Raw genomic sequence first — 12,455 nt, 5'->3', positions numbered from 1 at the left:
GGTATCAGTTAAATTTAAAATTTTACAAAATATTTTTCTATACGTTTTCCAAGAAAAACTTAACACAATACAGCAGCAATTACACTGATAAAAAGATAATGTGGTTTTTGTGTTATTTACCAATTAAAAGGGCATCTGGTCTATAAAGTTTAAAGTAGCTTAAGTACTATAATTTTCAAGTAGGTGTTTCTATAGGCTAGTTTTAAAAATGTAACGAAGTCACTTATATAGTGCTCTGATAAGCTCTTACTATAACGAACGCTTTTACATTTTTGATTCGGATTTAATCCAAAAAGCACAATTTTGGAACAGAAAGTAAATATATAGCATTTTTCACTAAACCTAAATGTTTCGGTATAAATCTCTGCAATAAAAATCCTTTTGAAGCCCTTAAAGTTCACATAATTAAAATAATTATAGAATAGACAATTGTATGGCTAATAATGCAAACTATTTGCTTGATATATCTGTTGATTTTATAGGAATCATTTTTAGGATATTATTTGAGTACTTAAACTTTTGAACTCGGATCGGACTTAGACTAGGCACTTAAATTTCATAACTTATTAACCATCTATGTGTCTTATACCAGGTGCAATATGTAATGAAATTAGATATATCTATTTAGTTCTTATGCTTATCTATTGCAAATCCTCTTTTCATTAACTATGTACACCTCTTAACCTAATACTATGTGCATGATGGGTCGTCTTAAAGTGATTCCAATCAACTTACATGGGCCTCCAGCTGGGAGTCGCCAGCGAAGTGCGTTGCCCGGAACTGAAGGCCCTCGGTGAGCTCTTCGACCGCAGCTGATTCCATGCTGAGTCCATCGCCAGTCTCCTGCAGCACGTGGTGCTTCAATTGTTCGATCTGATGCAGCAACTTGAGCGTTCTATCATCCAGATTGTCATCCTCCTGGCGGAGCTGACGCTGCTGCTCTCGCTCCTCATCCACATCCCATTCAAGTGACTCTGGCGTGGATATATGGGACCAGGAGTTTTGCGTGGACGAGCAGCACGAGTTCCGCGTGAGCGAACCTCCGTGACGCTGGCAACTCAGCCTGGCTTGGCGCGCCATGTGTCGACCTTGGCTGGTGGCCATCGCATTGGCTGCCGCCAGCTGATCCAGGGATGCGTAGCGCGGCTTTGGCGGCGTTGGTGGCAGCTCCTTGGGCACCTGCTGGCACTGGAACTGATACTGCCGGAGCTGCGAGTACTCGTGCTCCCACTCGAGGTCCAAGGAGGAGCTGGCCCGCGAGTTGGCCATGCGCTGGTAGGCTCCAAGTCCCATCTCCGTCTCCCGGCTGGGCGTGGTCTGGGCGTTGAGCAACTTGCCGGCGTCCAGGTTCTGCATCTGAATGTCCGCCATGGCGCTGAAAGGATTGAGTTGGTTTTATTTCTAGGAAGCACCTTACGAGACTAAACATACGTGGTCGGCAGCTTGGCGTAGCTGGGCTGCTGTTCCCAGTACTTGTCCAGGAAGCTGGGGCACTGCTGCCTTCTCTTGAGCCGCAGGATGCGGTAGATGAATCCGCCCCGTTGGCAGCGCTGCCTGGTGGTCCTCGATAAGAGCTCTGCCTCTGGATCCTGTCGTCCTGTAGATCTGTTCTTTCGCCTGGAAGACGATAGATAACACCTGTTATTAAAGATGGTTTTAATAATTATTTTTAATTAATTTTTTATGTACAAAAAGCTTCTGTGAATTCTGAAGAATATCATATATAACTAGTGTTTACTGTTTACGGATTTGGTTGCAGTAAGTACCCACTTGGGCGGGAAGCCCGCCCGTGGCACATTGTTTTGTGGCAACCAGCGGGCGTTGCATAGTTTTAGGCTGTTGACCCCCAACTAGCCAATTCCACCCCGTGCTTAGCCAGTATTGATTGGTCAACGGATTTGCGCGCGAACAAAAGTCAGCGGAGTTGAGCTTCCACTAATTGGCCGCACTCACCAGAGCCAGCTGTTGGCCACCCAGGACGTGGGGGGAGTTGTCAGTGAAGACGACGTCGAGGAAGTCGAGTGGGTGGTGGAGTCGGACGTTGAGGTGCAGGCGGAGTGGGCGGGTGCGGCGGCAGCTGTGGCACAGCTGCCAAGGCATGAACCCATGGAGAAGGAGCTGCTCCTGCCGCTGCTACAAGATCCTTGGTGGCTTCGATGCGGCTGCACTTGGCATTTCAAGTCACTTTTTCGCCAGCCAGGCGCCACATTTCACTACGCTCGGGTCAAGGCTCCGCGGTGATGGCCCCTTCCCGTGGGCTTTCCGATTACCGTTTTGACTCCGGAGCCCCTTTCAACGCAACTCCACACACTCCGCGGCACAGCGCGTAACTGTTTTTCATGCGCCGAGTGCGTCGACGTCAGTGGGTGACGGTGACGCCCCCACGTTTTCTTGCCGAAATGCTCCGTAAGCCTAGTGACGGAGTTTCTGTTTGGCCCTGCAGCAGATGGGTGGTGGGTGGCGGCCACCTTTGAGAGTCAGCTGTTCCGACTGAGTGTTGTGGCTTTCGCGTTTTGCGCTGTCAAGTTGCTAAAGTCAACAGGAGAGCAAAGCGTCTTGTGACAGGAGCTTTCGTCACTACTTAAAGCTTCGACGGACGCTCAAAGTTAATGAATTCGGCAACTAGTATCACTTTCGACTAAAAGTAGCTTTATCGGGGGTAATAACGGGAAATGTAAGGGCTAGCAGGACCAAAATGCTGAAGCTTTGCTTGGGGTGTACAATGGGAAATGTTAACCCTTGCAGGATCAAATCGTTTAAGCTTTGTTAGGGGTTATAAAGGGAAATGTAAAGCAAAGAAGCCAAGTTGTTCTCTAAATTTCTCTTTGATTAAGTTTGTGTTGCAGCATCCGCATCTTAAGACAGCGATGTTAACAGCCAGCTAAAGAAGTCTTGCCTTTTGAACTCTGACATTTATGGCCACAGAATTTGGAAATGCACACAGTCCCTAGCTGCAAATGTGTTAAAGTGCTAAGATATTATTCCATTATGCCCGCTCAAAGACCAAGTAACAAATGTTCAATGATTAGCGAAGATGAAAAACATGTTTTCACTGTAAGACAGATGAGGGAGTTCGAGGGATAACTCAAAAATGTTTACACAAGTGATACGCCCTGCTCGATTAAGTTCAGAAAGAAATAATATGTTTTTTTATTTAGCTCACATGTGCACATAGAAATACTAGAAATTCTGCGACCTTTGGCTTTTCTCACACTTTATATCTCACATGATGAACATAAAATTTAACCCGCCGCATTAGTACATTAAAACACTCGACGGATCGTTGGGTTTTTCGCTGTTTTCGGAGCTGTTAGCAGCAGAAAGTGCTGTTGGCTCTGCAGCCAGGGCCATAAACATATGTAAGCTAACATAAATCACGGCCAACCGCAACATTTGTTTATCTTTTTAACATGCCGCAGCCGAAGTGAATGGCACGACGGGATGCTGCTGCCAGTGTGAAATCGGCTGTCGTTTCGTTCGGTTGTCGTCAGTCCGCGGTACCGCATCTCCGTATCCGCAGTCGCAATCGCTTTTGAAACCCGAACCGGAATCGGTAACGGTATCAGAAACAGAATCGGTTTCGTTAGACGTGCGGACGTGGTCTTTCTTATTTGCACTGGCCAAATAGTTAAAAATAGTATTTTCGATTGGCATTAGTGGCGAATGGTTGTTGTAAATCAACTGCTGTGAGTGCTTTTATTCGATATCCCATATCCCCCCCATCCATGCCATTTATGCACCTCCGCTGCCCACCGGAGGAGCTGCTGGTTTTGTGACGGCGTCTGTGTGTCTGCCGCGTGGTCCCCTAATTTAGTTATGTTGCAAAAACGGAGAACGGCAGAGGGAAACATGAAAATCCGTTGTTATGTTGTCTCGCTGCTCTATTTATAAATTGATTTGCTGATTCCTGCCGACATCTGACGCTCCATCCAGCAGCCAGACATTGCCACGGTGAGTTATTAGTTTCTGGAAGCAGGGCGACATCGGATGGGGAACGAAGATGCAGATGGGCACCATTGAGTAGTGAGTTCGCAGGATGCCCTGTTTAGGGAGCTGCATCTCTCACAAGGGATCCTTCCGAATTGGTTTACATCTGCTGGGAGGAGCTGTGCAGGCAATTGATTGCACTGTGAATGTTTCATTAGGCGGCTTACAAAATAATCCGAATTGTGTGCAAATCTAACTTCAAATTTAATGTTCTCTATGTTTCATTTATGACACTAAGAACGTTTCAAAGCAGCAAATGCGTTGCAGATTATTGTTTTACATGGCCAATGGCATCCTCGAAAAGACCAAAATCTACTTGTTTAAATTAAACAACCCCCTGTCTTTATTTCCCCCTTAAATTGTGCGTTTCCAGCTCCCGCGGCACAGTCTGACTCAGATATTTATATATCTTCCTGACGGCCGTCTACGTGGTGGCAATGTGCACCGAAGTGCAAAAGCCGGCTACTATATATGTAAACAAACGCGCAGAAATCTGCCATGATTGTCCGATCGAAAAGATTAATATACCGTGGAATGAAATCGTTTTAAGAGGTAATGCGAATTTACGATGCTGCGTTTGCGGTTAGTGTGAAATTCAAGTTTTATGTTCACTTCAGTAATAAATAAACACAATAGTCATTAAAGAGTTAGCTCTCAAGATCGAATCCTTTGGGTGACACAAGCACTTGGTTAAACTCCCTGTGCTGTAGAAAAGAAAAGAAATAATAATTATAATTAAATATTTAATTTCTGTTTGATTGATTGATTCGGTTCGGTATGATTTTAGTGCAGAAAGGATTGGTTTCTTATGCAACTTCCTATATACGTACTTTTACCCGAAGAATTCGCAAGGAGATTCCTGCGCCACGGGCTTGTTGCTATTATTCGTTATTCATTTTTGCGTGTGAAAGGAAATGTAAATTGATTTATTATGCAAAAGCGAGTAAATGCTCCCTAGGAGACGGAAAGACAGAGCAGAAGTCAGACCGGCGGAGCATTCACCGCTGGCTCCTTTTCATCATGCGGCAACATCACTTCGAAGATGTGGGAAATATCCTTTCTGTCTGCGGGGCACAAACATCGCTGTTTACAATGATTTAAATGCATTAAGAATTCACGGTCCATTTACATTTCGCGGTTAGTTCTATGGAGCCAACAATTCTCGCCGCGTGAAAATACACCCGACAATACATTTTGGTATACCAAACTATCACGTATTTACATATGTCATTCATACAATAATACACATTTTTGGCCATCAGTTGGTGATTTTCAATATAAATTAATACTGCAGCTTTTATGTTTGAAGGTATGCTCATCGATCAGGTGAACTTTGCTTAAATTAAAAAAAAAATTTACATATAATCTTTGATTCTAAATAGTTGAAATTTGTTCACTACATCTTCCTCAGCACAATGTTCAAAATCTTTGTTTAGATTTCACACCCAAAATGAATGTTAAGTCGCCCGGCTTAGAAATCAATTAAGTTTGCAATTCGGTTTCAATAACCCTTACTTAATGGAAAATCCACAACAGCTGTCCCCAAGGAGGCATTCTAATTGAAATGCATTCATATTGCAATAGAATGAAGAAATTGACGAGACTGGAAGGACCTCCATGGGTTTAGTTGACTGCCGTAGCCGGAGTGTAAAACAACAGCTGACAGAGCAAATTGCTTTTCGCTTATGACACGAGCAGGAATTAAAAACAAGGAAAAAATTCTTCTATGCATGCATGCAGCAAAACAACCACGGAAAGGAAGCTGATAATTCTGATGGTGGCGATAACGTAGTCCCTGGCATTTGAACGGACATCAAGGGCGGAGTTCAGGGCTCGTCTCTGCTCTGATATAATCGTAATCCTGATCCTGTTTATTGAAGCCCCCCTTAATCCATGAAAAACAATGCAAGCGAGATGTGGATCTGGTTAAAATGGCTCATAAAAATCTTAGGCATAAAAAATTGTGTGTCCGTTCGTCTGTCCGTATGTCCTTATAAATTTGAAAGCTTAGATTAAAGTATGGTTATAATCAAAGAGCTGTGTAAAGGGTATCGGATATTCGTGCAACACGACAATAGGGCTCCTTCTTTGTGGTAAATGGAAAATTGAGAAATGACAAATTGAATGGAACCTAAGCCTAAGAGCACGGAGCCGTGTATAATTTCACTCTTTTGATTAATATTTTGATTAATAATGGCAACCTATAATTTCTCCTCATATTTCCATATATTTCAGGGGTGCACAAAAGCCAATCGCAATTAAACGTAGCTCGATTACGAAAGCAAACACACCATGAGCCTGAATATACTGTAATGCTACACAATATTTGTACGCAATAAATAATTAAGTTTTCTTAATTAAAAAGCTAAACAACGGTAACAAAAAGTGGCATCAAAATTCCAACAAAATGGCATACCACCTCGAAGCTATTTCTTCGATTCTGTATGTGGGCCTTGGTTGCCTGATTGCCTCCTCTGTGGCACTAAGTACAGATACCGGGAGTGAAGGCAACGCCGGTAACGTCGGTGGTTCAACCCTAAATAATGGTGAGTAAAAATAATATTTAGGAAATTAATGTTATACTTTATTATAATTATATCAGGAATGTTTGACGCGTGTTTAAAAATGCCTGTTTAAAATTATACTTTATTGTATAGCAAACAAAATGTATGCATCCGATTGCTCTTTTTTGGGGTTTTAAAACGCAGGGAACGAAAATAATAAGTATTTGTATTAATCAAATAAATGGACTTAATATTTGCAATCATCATTCTCTTTTCATTTTGTAATTTATCTGGTCAAGTGAAATAATGGTGCACTAAGCTTTATTAAATTACTGGTAAATAATGATGATTGTTATTTAAAATGATGCACACAATTCGAATTTTATCATTATCAGATATTCTGCGCTATTTATTTATAATAATAAGGGTTTTATAGTAAATAGCATGGTCCACATATTTATTACTTTTAGTGTATATTATGTTTGTTGGGGATTGTGTGATTTGGCTCGGGTTCAGCCATATTATGTAAACATATCTTTTAAGAATGAAAGTACATTAAACATAAAACGCTTCGTTTGATTCGAAATGCTCGTAAAAGGAGCGCGAAAAAATGTAAAAGAGCAAATAGTCGAATAATTCTGCACAACCTGCTCCTCGAGTTTGCGGCCTGCAAATGTAATTTTCATTAACGTTATTAATATTTTCATTGCTCAGTATTTTACGTAGCATACTTCCTTTCCCACTTTAAATACCCCAGAACCACCCGCTGGCGGGACTTTCATTGGAATAATAACTTTATTATGACGCGTGTTGTTGTTGGCTTAAAATTTTCATGGCTTAATAATTGCTCATTTCACTTGCAGCTGCCTTTTGTTTGGATTTTATTATATTTGTTGTTATTGTTGTTAACAATTATGAGGGCACTTAAATAAATTTTATTGCTGTCTGCCTTTATTTGTTCAACGACGCCTACTTGAACTTCTTCGCCCCGCGTTGGGCGCCACACAAATGAAATTGACAATTATACGGTGACCTTTTCCGCAATCCCCCCACCCTTGTTCAGTAGTTAACCAGGAAAATGACAAACGAGCGAACCCAAAACTTTTGTACGCCATTTATTAGCTTGAAAAGTTTCGTGGTGTGATTCTGATTTAGCTTCCAGCGAGCAAATCAACTTAAATCATTTTGCTTCGGAGCAAAGACGATTAAGCATTGTGATGCGGGGTGTGTCGGAACTAATGAAGTTAGCCAAAAGGAGTAAGTGTATGTTATTGTTCTAAGGACAAACTAACCAATCGTTTACTAAAACACGTTTATTTCACTAATTGGCAATGATTTTTATGCGAAAAACTAAATTCCATATTCAAATCTGCGGAGCCAACTATCGCTACCTGATAATCAGCTTGATTTATGTAAGTGCCAAGGGCGAAAATCATTCCTCGGCCACGACGACGTACAGGCAACATCATTAATCTCCGCATAACGCCCATGCGGGATGCTGCCCCTTTGGCCCATTGGGTCGTTGGCCCACTGGGCACCAGACATCGGAGGTTGGCCCGGATCGGCTGACCTTCGTCCAATAATTCAATGCTCGGCGGCCCACAGAAGACAAGAATGCGTGCTAATTGCTAATCAAGGCGGATAAGCGGCGGGAATGGCCACAGACCACGTCCTACCAGCATTACCCATTATGAGGCCGTGTAAAAATCATTCTGTTTATATTGCCTTGCGGTGGAGCAAGGAAGGGGGGCACTTGAAGGATATATTTCAACCCTATCTATGTGTAGCTTCAAAGTATAATTTTCTAAGCCTAAGTTGTTGAAGGTAAGCGCACTCCATTAGATAACCACATGATGCCCCTCATCAGCAATGATTTTTAAAAAATAATTCATTTAGATTCATGAATTTTCTATTGTGATTTGTATGCTAGTTTGCTTGAATTGCCCACAAAATACATGCTTTTTTAATTTATTTTTTACCCCAATATATAGCTGACCAAAGCCGTAAAGCAGCCTCAATTTGCCTGGGATTATGAGGTGTTTGTTGGTGTAGAATGTATCCTTTTGAATCTACTATGTGTCGGGTAATGTCCTGCGTCCAGCTGACAAATGATCTCCTGCTTATGGAAATGGCTTAGTGTGGCTTGTGCTTTATCTGTCATCTGGCGTTATAATGGGTTCTACGTCGCTTCCCCCAACTCACCTATTTAAGGAAATGTTTCGGGGTAGTAGGCTGCTAAACATAGTTTCAACAACCTCTTGACTTTGAGTAATTTCTTATGTTTCCTTTCCTCTGACATTGATTTGGATCATCCCTCAGAGCTGTCTTTTTTCACACGTCATCAAATGACTCATGTTCACTTTCGCAGGCCCTTTGTTTAAATGTGACATTACATAATGATACACGACACTTAACTCGGAGGGCTTTCAATGTGGTTTTATTGTTTTTCCCATCTTCTAGGTCAATGAGGATTATGTTACAAGTGTGATGTGAATGTGTCGCCACTTGAATTATAAGATGCCTTTAATTTATATGGGCATAGTAGAGCTGTAACTGTTTTGATAGTAAAAGATTTGAATAACGACAAATAAAAATTGATTACAAGGCTCAGTTGAATCATGTTTGAGCTTAAAATAACAAATAATAAATAACCAAATCCAATAACTGCCAAAAGTAATGTTTTCGGTTTATTTTTTAATAGTTGATATTGCGAATTGGAAAGTTTGTTTCACTTATTCTCACTTGTTGCTCACTCTGGAAGGACTTTTTGGACGCACTAGACTCCACGAAACAAGCTTCAGCACCTTATTGATTCCGTAGCCTCTGCGTAAACAGTTTGACACTTTGGTTTTGGCACTTTGACAAGCCACGTCGGAAAAAAGTTGCACCTGAAATATTTATGAAAATGTTTCTGACACGTTTTTAATAAGGTTTGTTTCCCCAAACTTCGCATTCCGTTGCTAGCTGCTGTTGGCTGCTGCTCGCTGCTCTGGCTGCGTTTGACAATTCGTGTTGTTAATTTAATTAAAGTCGGCGGTTGTGGTCGCGAAGGCCTTGACAAGGCCACTCCTGTGCATGGCAGGCGTTTTCGGGAGCGCTTTTCCCAGAAAACATTTCGCTTCGCGGCCGTCAAGTGAGCAAAGCAAACACCCATCTTTCAGCCTAGCCGGGTTGAGAAAGGTCGGCGGCGGCAATGGGTGCCAGTGGCAGTGTGGCCAAAAGACCTGTTAATTAACCAAAGCGGGGCAGTGGACTCCAAAAGGGGGGTAGGCCATCCTGGGTAATTGGTAAACTGTTCGTTAGGGGAGCTACGCTGCAGCAATGTTGTGCTTGCTGGTTCATCAAAATTATTTCTGGTGTCTTACACTGCTTAAAATTATTTGGTTTGGTTCTTACCTTTGACAGGTTAACTTCTTGTGGTTTACTGAAATAAAAGATATATCAATTCTTCATTGATATGTAAGTTGAGAACAGTCACTACCGCACTTGAAATATACTTTAAAACAATCATAAAATTTATCAGTGGAGTAAGAGATATCTGTTAGTCTACACAGTATGAAAAAATTACCAGCAGACGCAGGCACTTCGAAAAGGTGGTTTATTTTGCGGGTCAATTTCAATTTTCAGTGGTATTTTCGAAGGACAAATGTTTACAAACGTTCCACAAGAATTGGTAAGAAATTCGGCCACATTTTTGATTTGTCCACCGATAAATATGGTGCTTATAATTTTGCCAAATCCAACTTGATGCGGTTGAGAACACACATGACGAGTGCTAATAAAAATGAAGTAGAAATCCACAAAGCAAACGACAGATGATAAGGGAGTTTCATTATTTTTGGGACCGCCTGTGTTCTAAATGCTATCAGTGAATTTCGGTTAAGTTTGCCCCTCAATAAAATCAGGGCAACTCACGATATCAATAAGCGGCGAGAATAAAACCCATTGTTATGATGCCATAACATATCACGCCTCCATTGGGCCAAATAACGACTGGACTGAGTCGTCCCACGATGCAGTGCGTCGGGGAGTTTTCTGCTCGACTTTGTTTTGTCTGCAATGGCGAAAACTTTGAACCCTTCTGGGGCAGCAGCACTTGTATTTTCGTCCCTTTTTGCAACTTGGGATAAACAAAGCCATAATTCAAGAAACGTTTTGCCGCTAGCAGCCTCACTCGACTTGCATAAACAAATTGTGCTCAAGTGTACTGGAAATCGGACGGAGTGGGGTTGGGGGATTTCCTCACGCTCGTCAAGCCCGGCGTAAACATGATAGATTTATAGTTGGCTCTGCTTCTGCGGTCGTATGGCTGGGTGGTTAGATGCTCCGATGCTCGGATGCTTGGATGCTCGGATTCTCCTCGGCGACATTTCAGTGGGCAACGTGTGGCATACTTAATTCCTTGGTTGGGCCAGGGCCAGGCGGCTTTGGTGGCCTGGTGGCTCGATGGCTTGGTGGCTTGGGCTTATCTCAGCTCGTAAACACATGGAGACGGGCTAGTTCCCACATGGACCCACGGATCTATGCAATCAGTGCCGGCTGGGAGTCTGGTAGTCCTTTTGGGGTCCTGCTAGCTCAGGCACTTGACTTTGTTTTCGTCAATAAATTTCGAACAAGTTTTTTCCTCACGATTTCCTTGAATTTTTTTACCACCTTTTCCACCCGTCCGCCTCGTCTGCCGTCGCATTGGCCAACCGTCAGCCGGAAAAACCACACTCCGGGCGCTTGGCACGCCGCAGTTTTCCGGCTTTCCCCTTTGCTTTCCATTTGACGCCGCCCGACTTCTACAATCGTTTGGTGTAAATTTGTGCTTAAATGGTGTGTTAACATTTAAATGTTGTTTTTTACGCCTAATAAAATGGCTTCATACAATAAAAAAAAACTTCTTAAAGTGCTTTGGTATTTATCGACCGACAGACTGGGCCAGTTGAAACTTTTTATAATTTTTACAAGATGTTTGTAATGCTTAGAAGAAAACTTGAATGTTCTTTTTTGATCGGATTATGGTTATATCAAAAGTAAGCATTTGTAAATAAATAAAGACGAAAGTGTGTAGTAGTAATAATTAAGTTCTTAAGCCCGAACATAATTCGTCTAATTCGGGAGTTAGGTGCAAATATATTTTTAAATTTTACATAAGTAGGGCTTAAAGTCGTGAATAGAGGGCGGCTAGCGGATGCGGATTCGATTGCGGATGCGAATGCGAATGCGGGCTCGTATTCCGCGCACTCTGTGCTACTTTTGTGGGTTTTGTGCGCCATGTAACTGGGAGCACGCCCGGCTGCCGCTTAAAGGACTCGACTTGACTCGACGCCAAGGTCCTTTATCAAAGCGAAAGTTGTTGCACAGTTGCATGGCTTACATACACTGCAGCTCACGCCCTGAAAGAGAGATCCCTCTCACTCGCTCGCGGGTCAATTATCGCGCTTTGCATGCCCCGAACAGTTGTCGTCCATCATCCATCCGCATCTCTATCCGTAGTTGGCGCCCCCGCTGCTTGCCCCTTTCCCACGGTGCATGCACCATGGATATGGATGCAGTGGTGGGCACTGCCGAGGGCCGAACCAAATTTGTTGCTTAAAGTTGGCCCATTGAGTTGGCCTTGTGTCTGTTTGCTTGCCGGTTTGTCTGACTGTCTGTTAGTCTGTTTGTTGGCTTGTTTGTTTGTTTGTTAGCTTGCATTGCCCGCGGTTAGCCATTGCAATAAAAAGTTTTTAGCTCTAACGCTAATTAGGCATTACGTATACGCCGCGTAGTCGGGCATCTTCAAGTCCGCACACTAAATCGCGCTAATCACACGGCGCCCTCGCTGCATCAGCATTTCCCCGCTTTCCCAGCTCTTTGTGCGCCGCAGTGTACGTGGGTATGTGTACTCGTACAATGGTTGCCTCAAGTGCCCGAGCCATGTAAATTATGCCACCCAGGAGCCGCAAGAGCCGCACTCGAAGAATTGTGGCAATGTGC

At 42.9% G+C, this 12,455-nt stretch overlaps 2 protein-coding genes across 4 annotated transcripts in view; one reads left to right on the top strand and one right to left on the bottom strand.

Annotated features, from left to right (window-relative positions):
* Positions 1-78: 78 nt before the first annotated feature.
* Positions 79-2,488, bottom strand: LOC117141335. 2 transcript variants are annotated; one of them, XM_033304742.1, is made up of 3 exons: positions 1,954-2,488; positions 1,432-1,638; positions 79-1,375 (listed from the first exon to the last, which is right to left on the bottom strand). In XM_033304742.1, exons 1-3 carry the CDS (start codon positions 2,106-2,108, stop codon positions 727-729), a joined length of 1,011 nt encoding a protein of 336 aa, XP_033160633.1. In that variant the 5' UTR covers positions 2,109-2,488; the 3' UTR covers positions 79-726. The 2 variants fall into 2 exon arrangements, with proteins under 2 accessions (XP_033160633.1, XP_033160640.1); XM_033304749.1 differs by having other exon boundaries at positions 1,432-1,617; positions 1,954-2,487.
* Positions 2,489-3,466: 978 nt separating this feature from the next.
* LOC117140966 (neurotrimin) overlaps positions 3,467-12,455 on the top strand; it is a 32,468-nt gene continuing 23,479 nt past the window's right edge. The window contains exons 1-3 of one of the 2 annotated variants that reach the window (XM_033304205.1): positions 3,467-3,951; positions 6,223-6,296; positions 6,353-6,533. In XM_033304205.1, coding sequence (XP_033160096.1) covers positions 6,395-6,533 — 139 coding nt within the window. In that variant the 5' untranslated portion in view covers positions 3,467-3,951; positions 6,223-6,296; positions 6,353-6,394. Of the gene's footprint in view, positions 3,952-6,222; positions 6,534-12,455 lie in introns of both variants that reach the window. The other variant, XM_033304196.1, reaches the window with a different exon arrangement.

The sequence above is a fragment of the Drosophila mauritiana genome, chromosome 2L (assembly GCF_004382145.1).
Source record: "Drosophila mauritiana strain mau12 chromosome 2L, ASM438214v1, whole genome shotgun sequence".
NCBI classification, from domain to species: Eukaryota; Metazoa; Arthropoda; class Insecta; order Diptera; family Drosophilidae; genus Drosophila; species Drosophila mauritiana.
The sequence above is the reverse complement of the archived record's forward strand: the minus strand, read 5'-3'. Positions and strand labels throughout refer to the sequence as shown.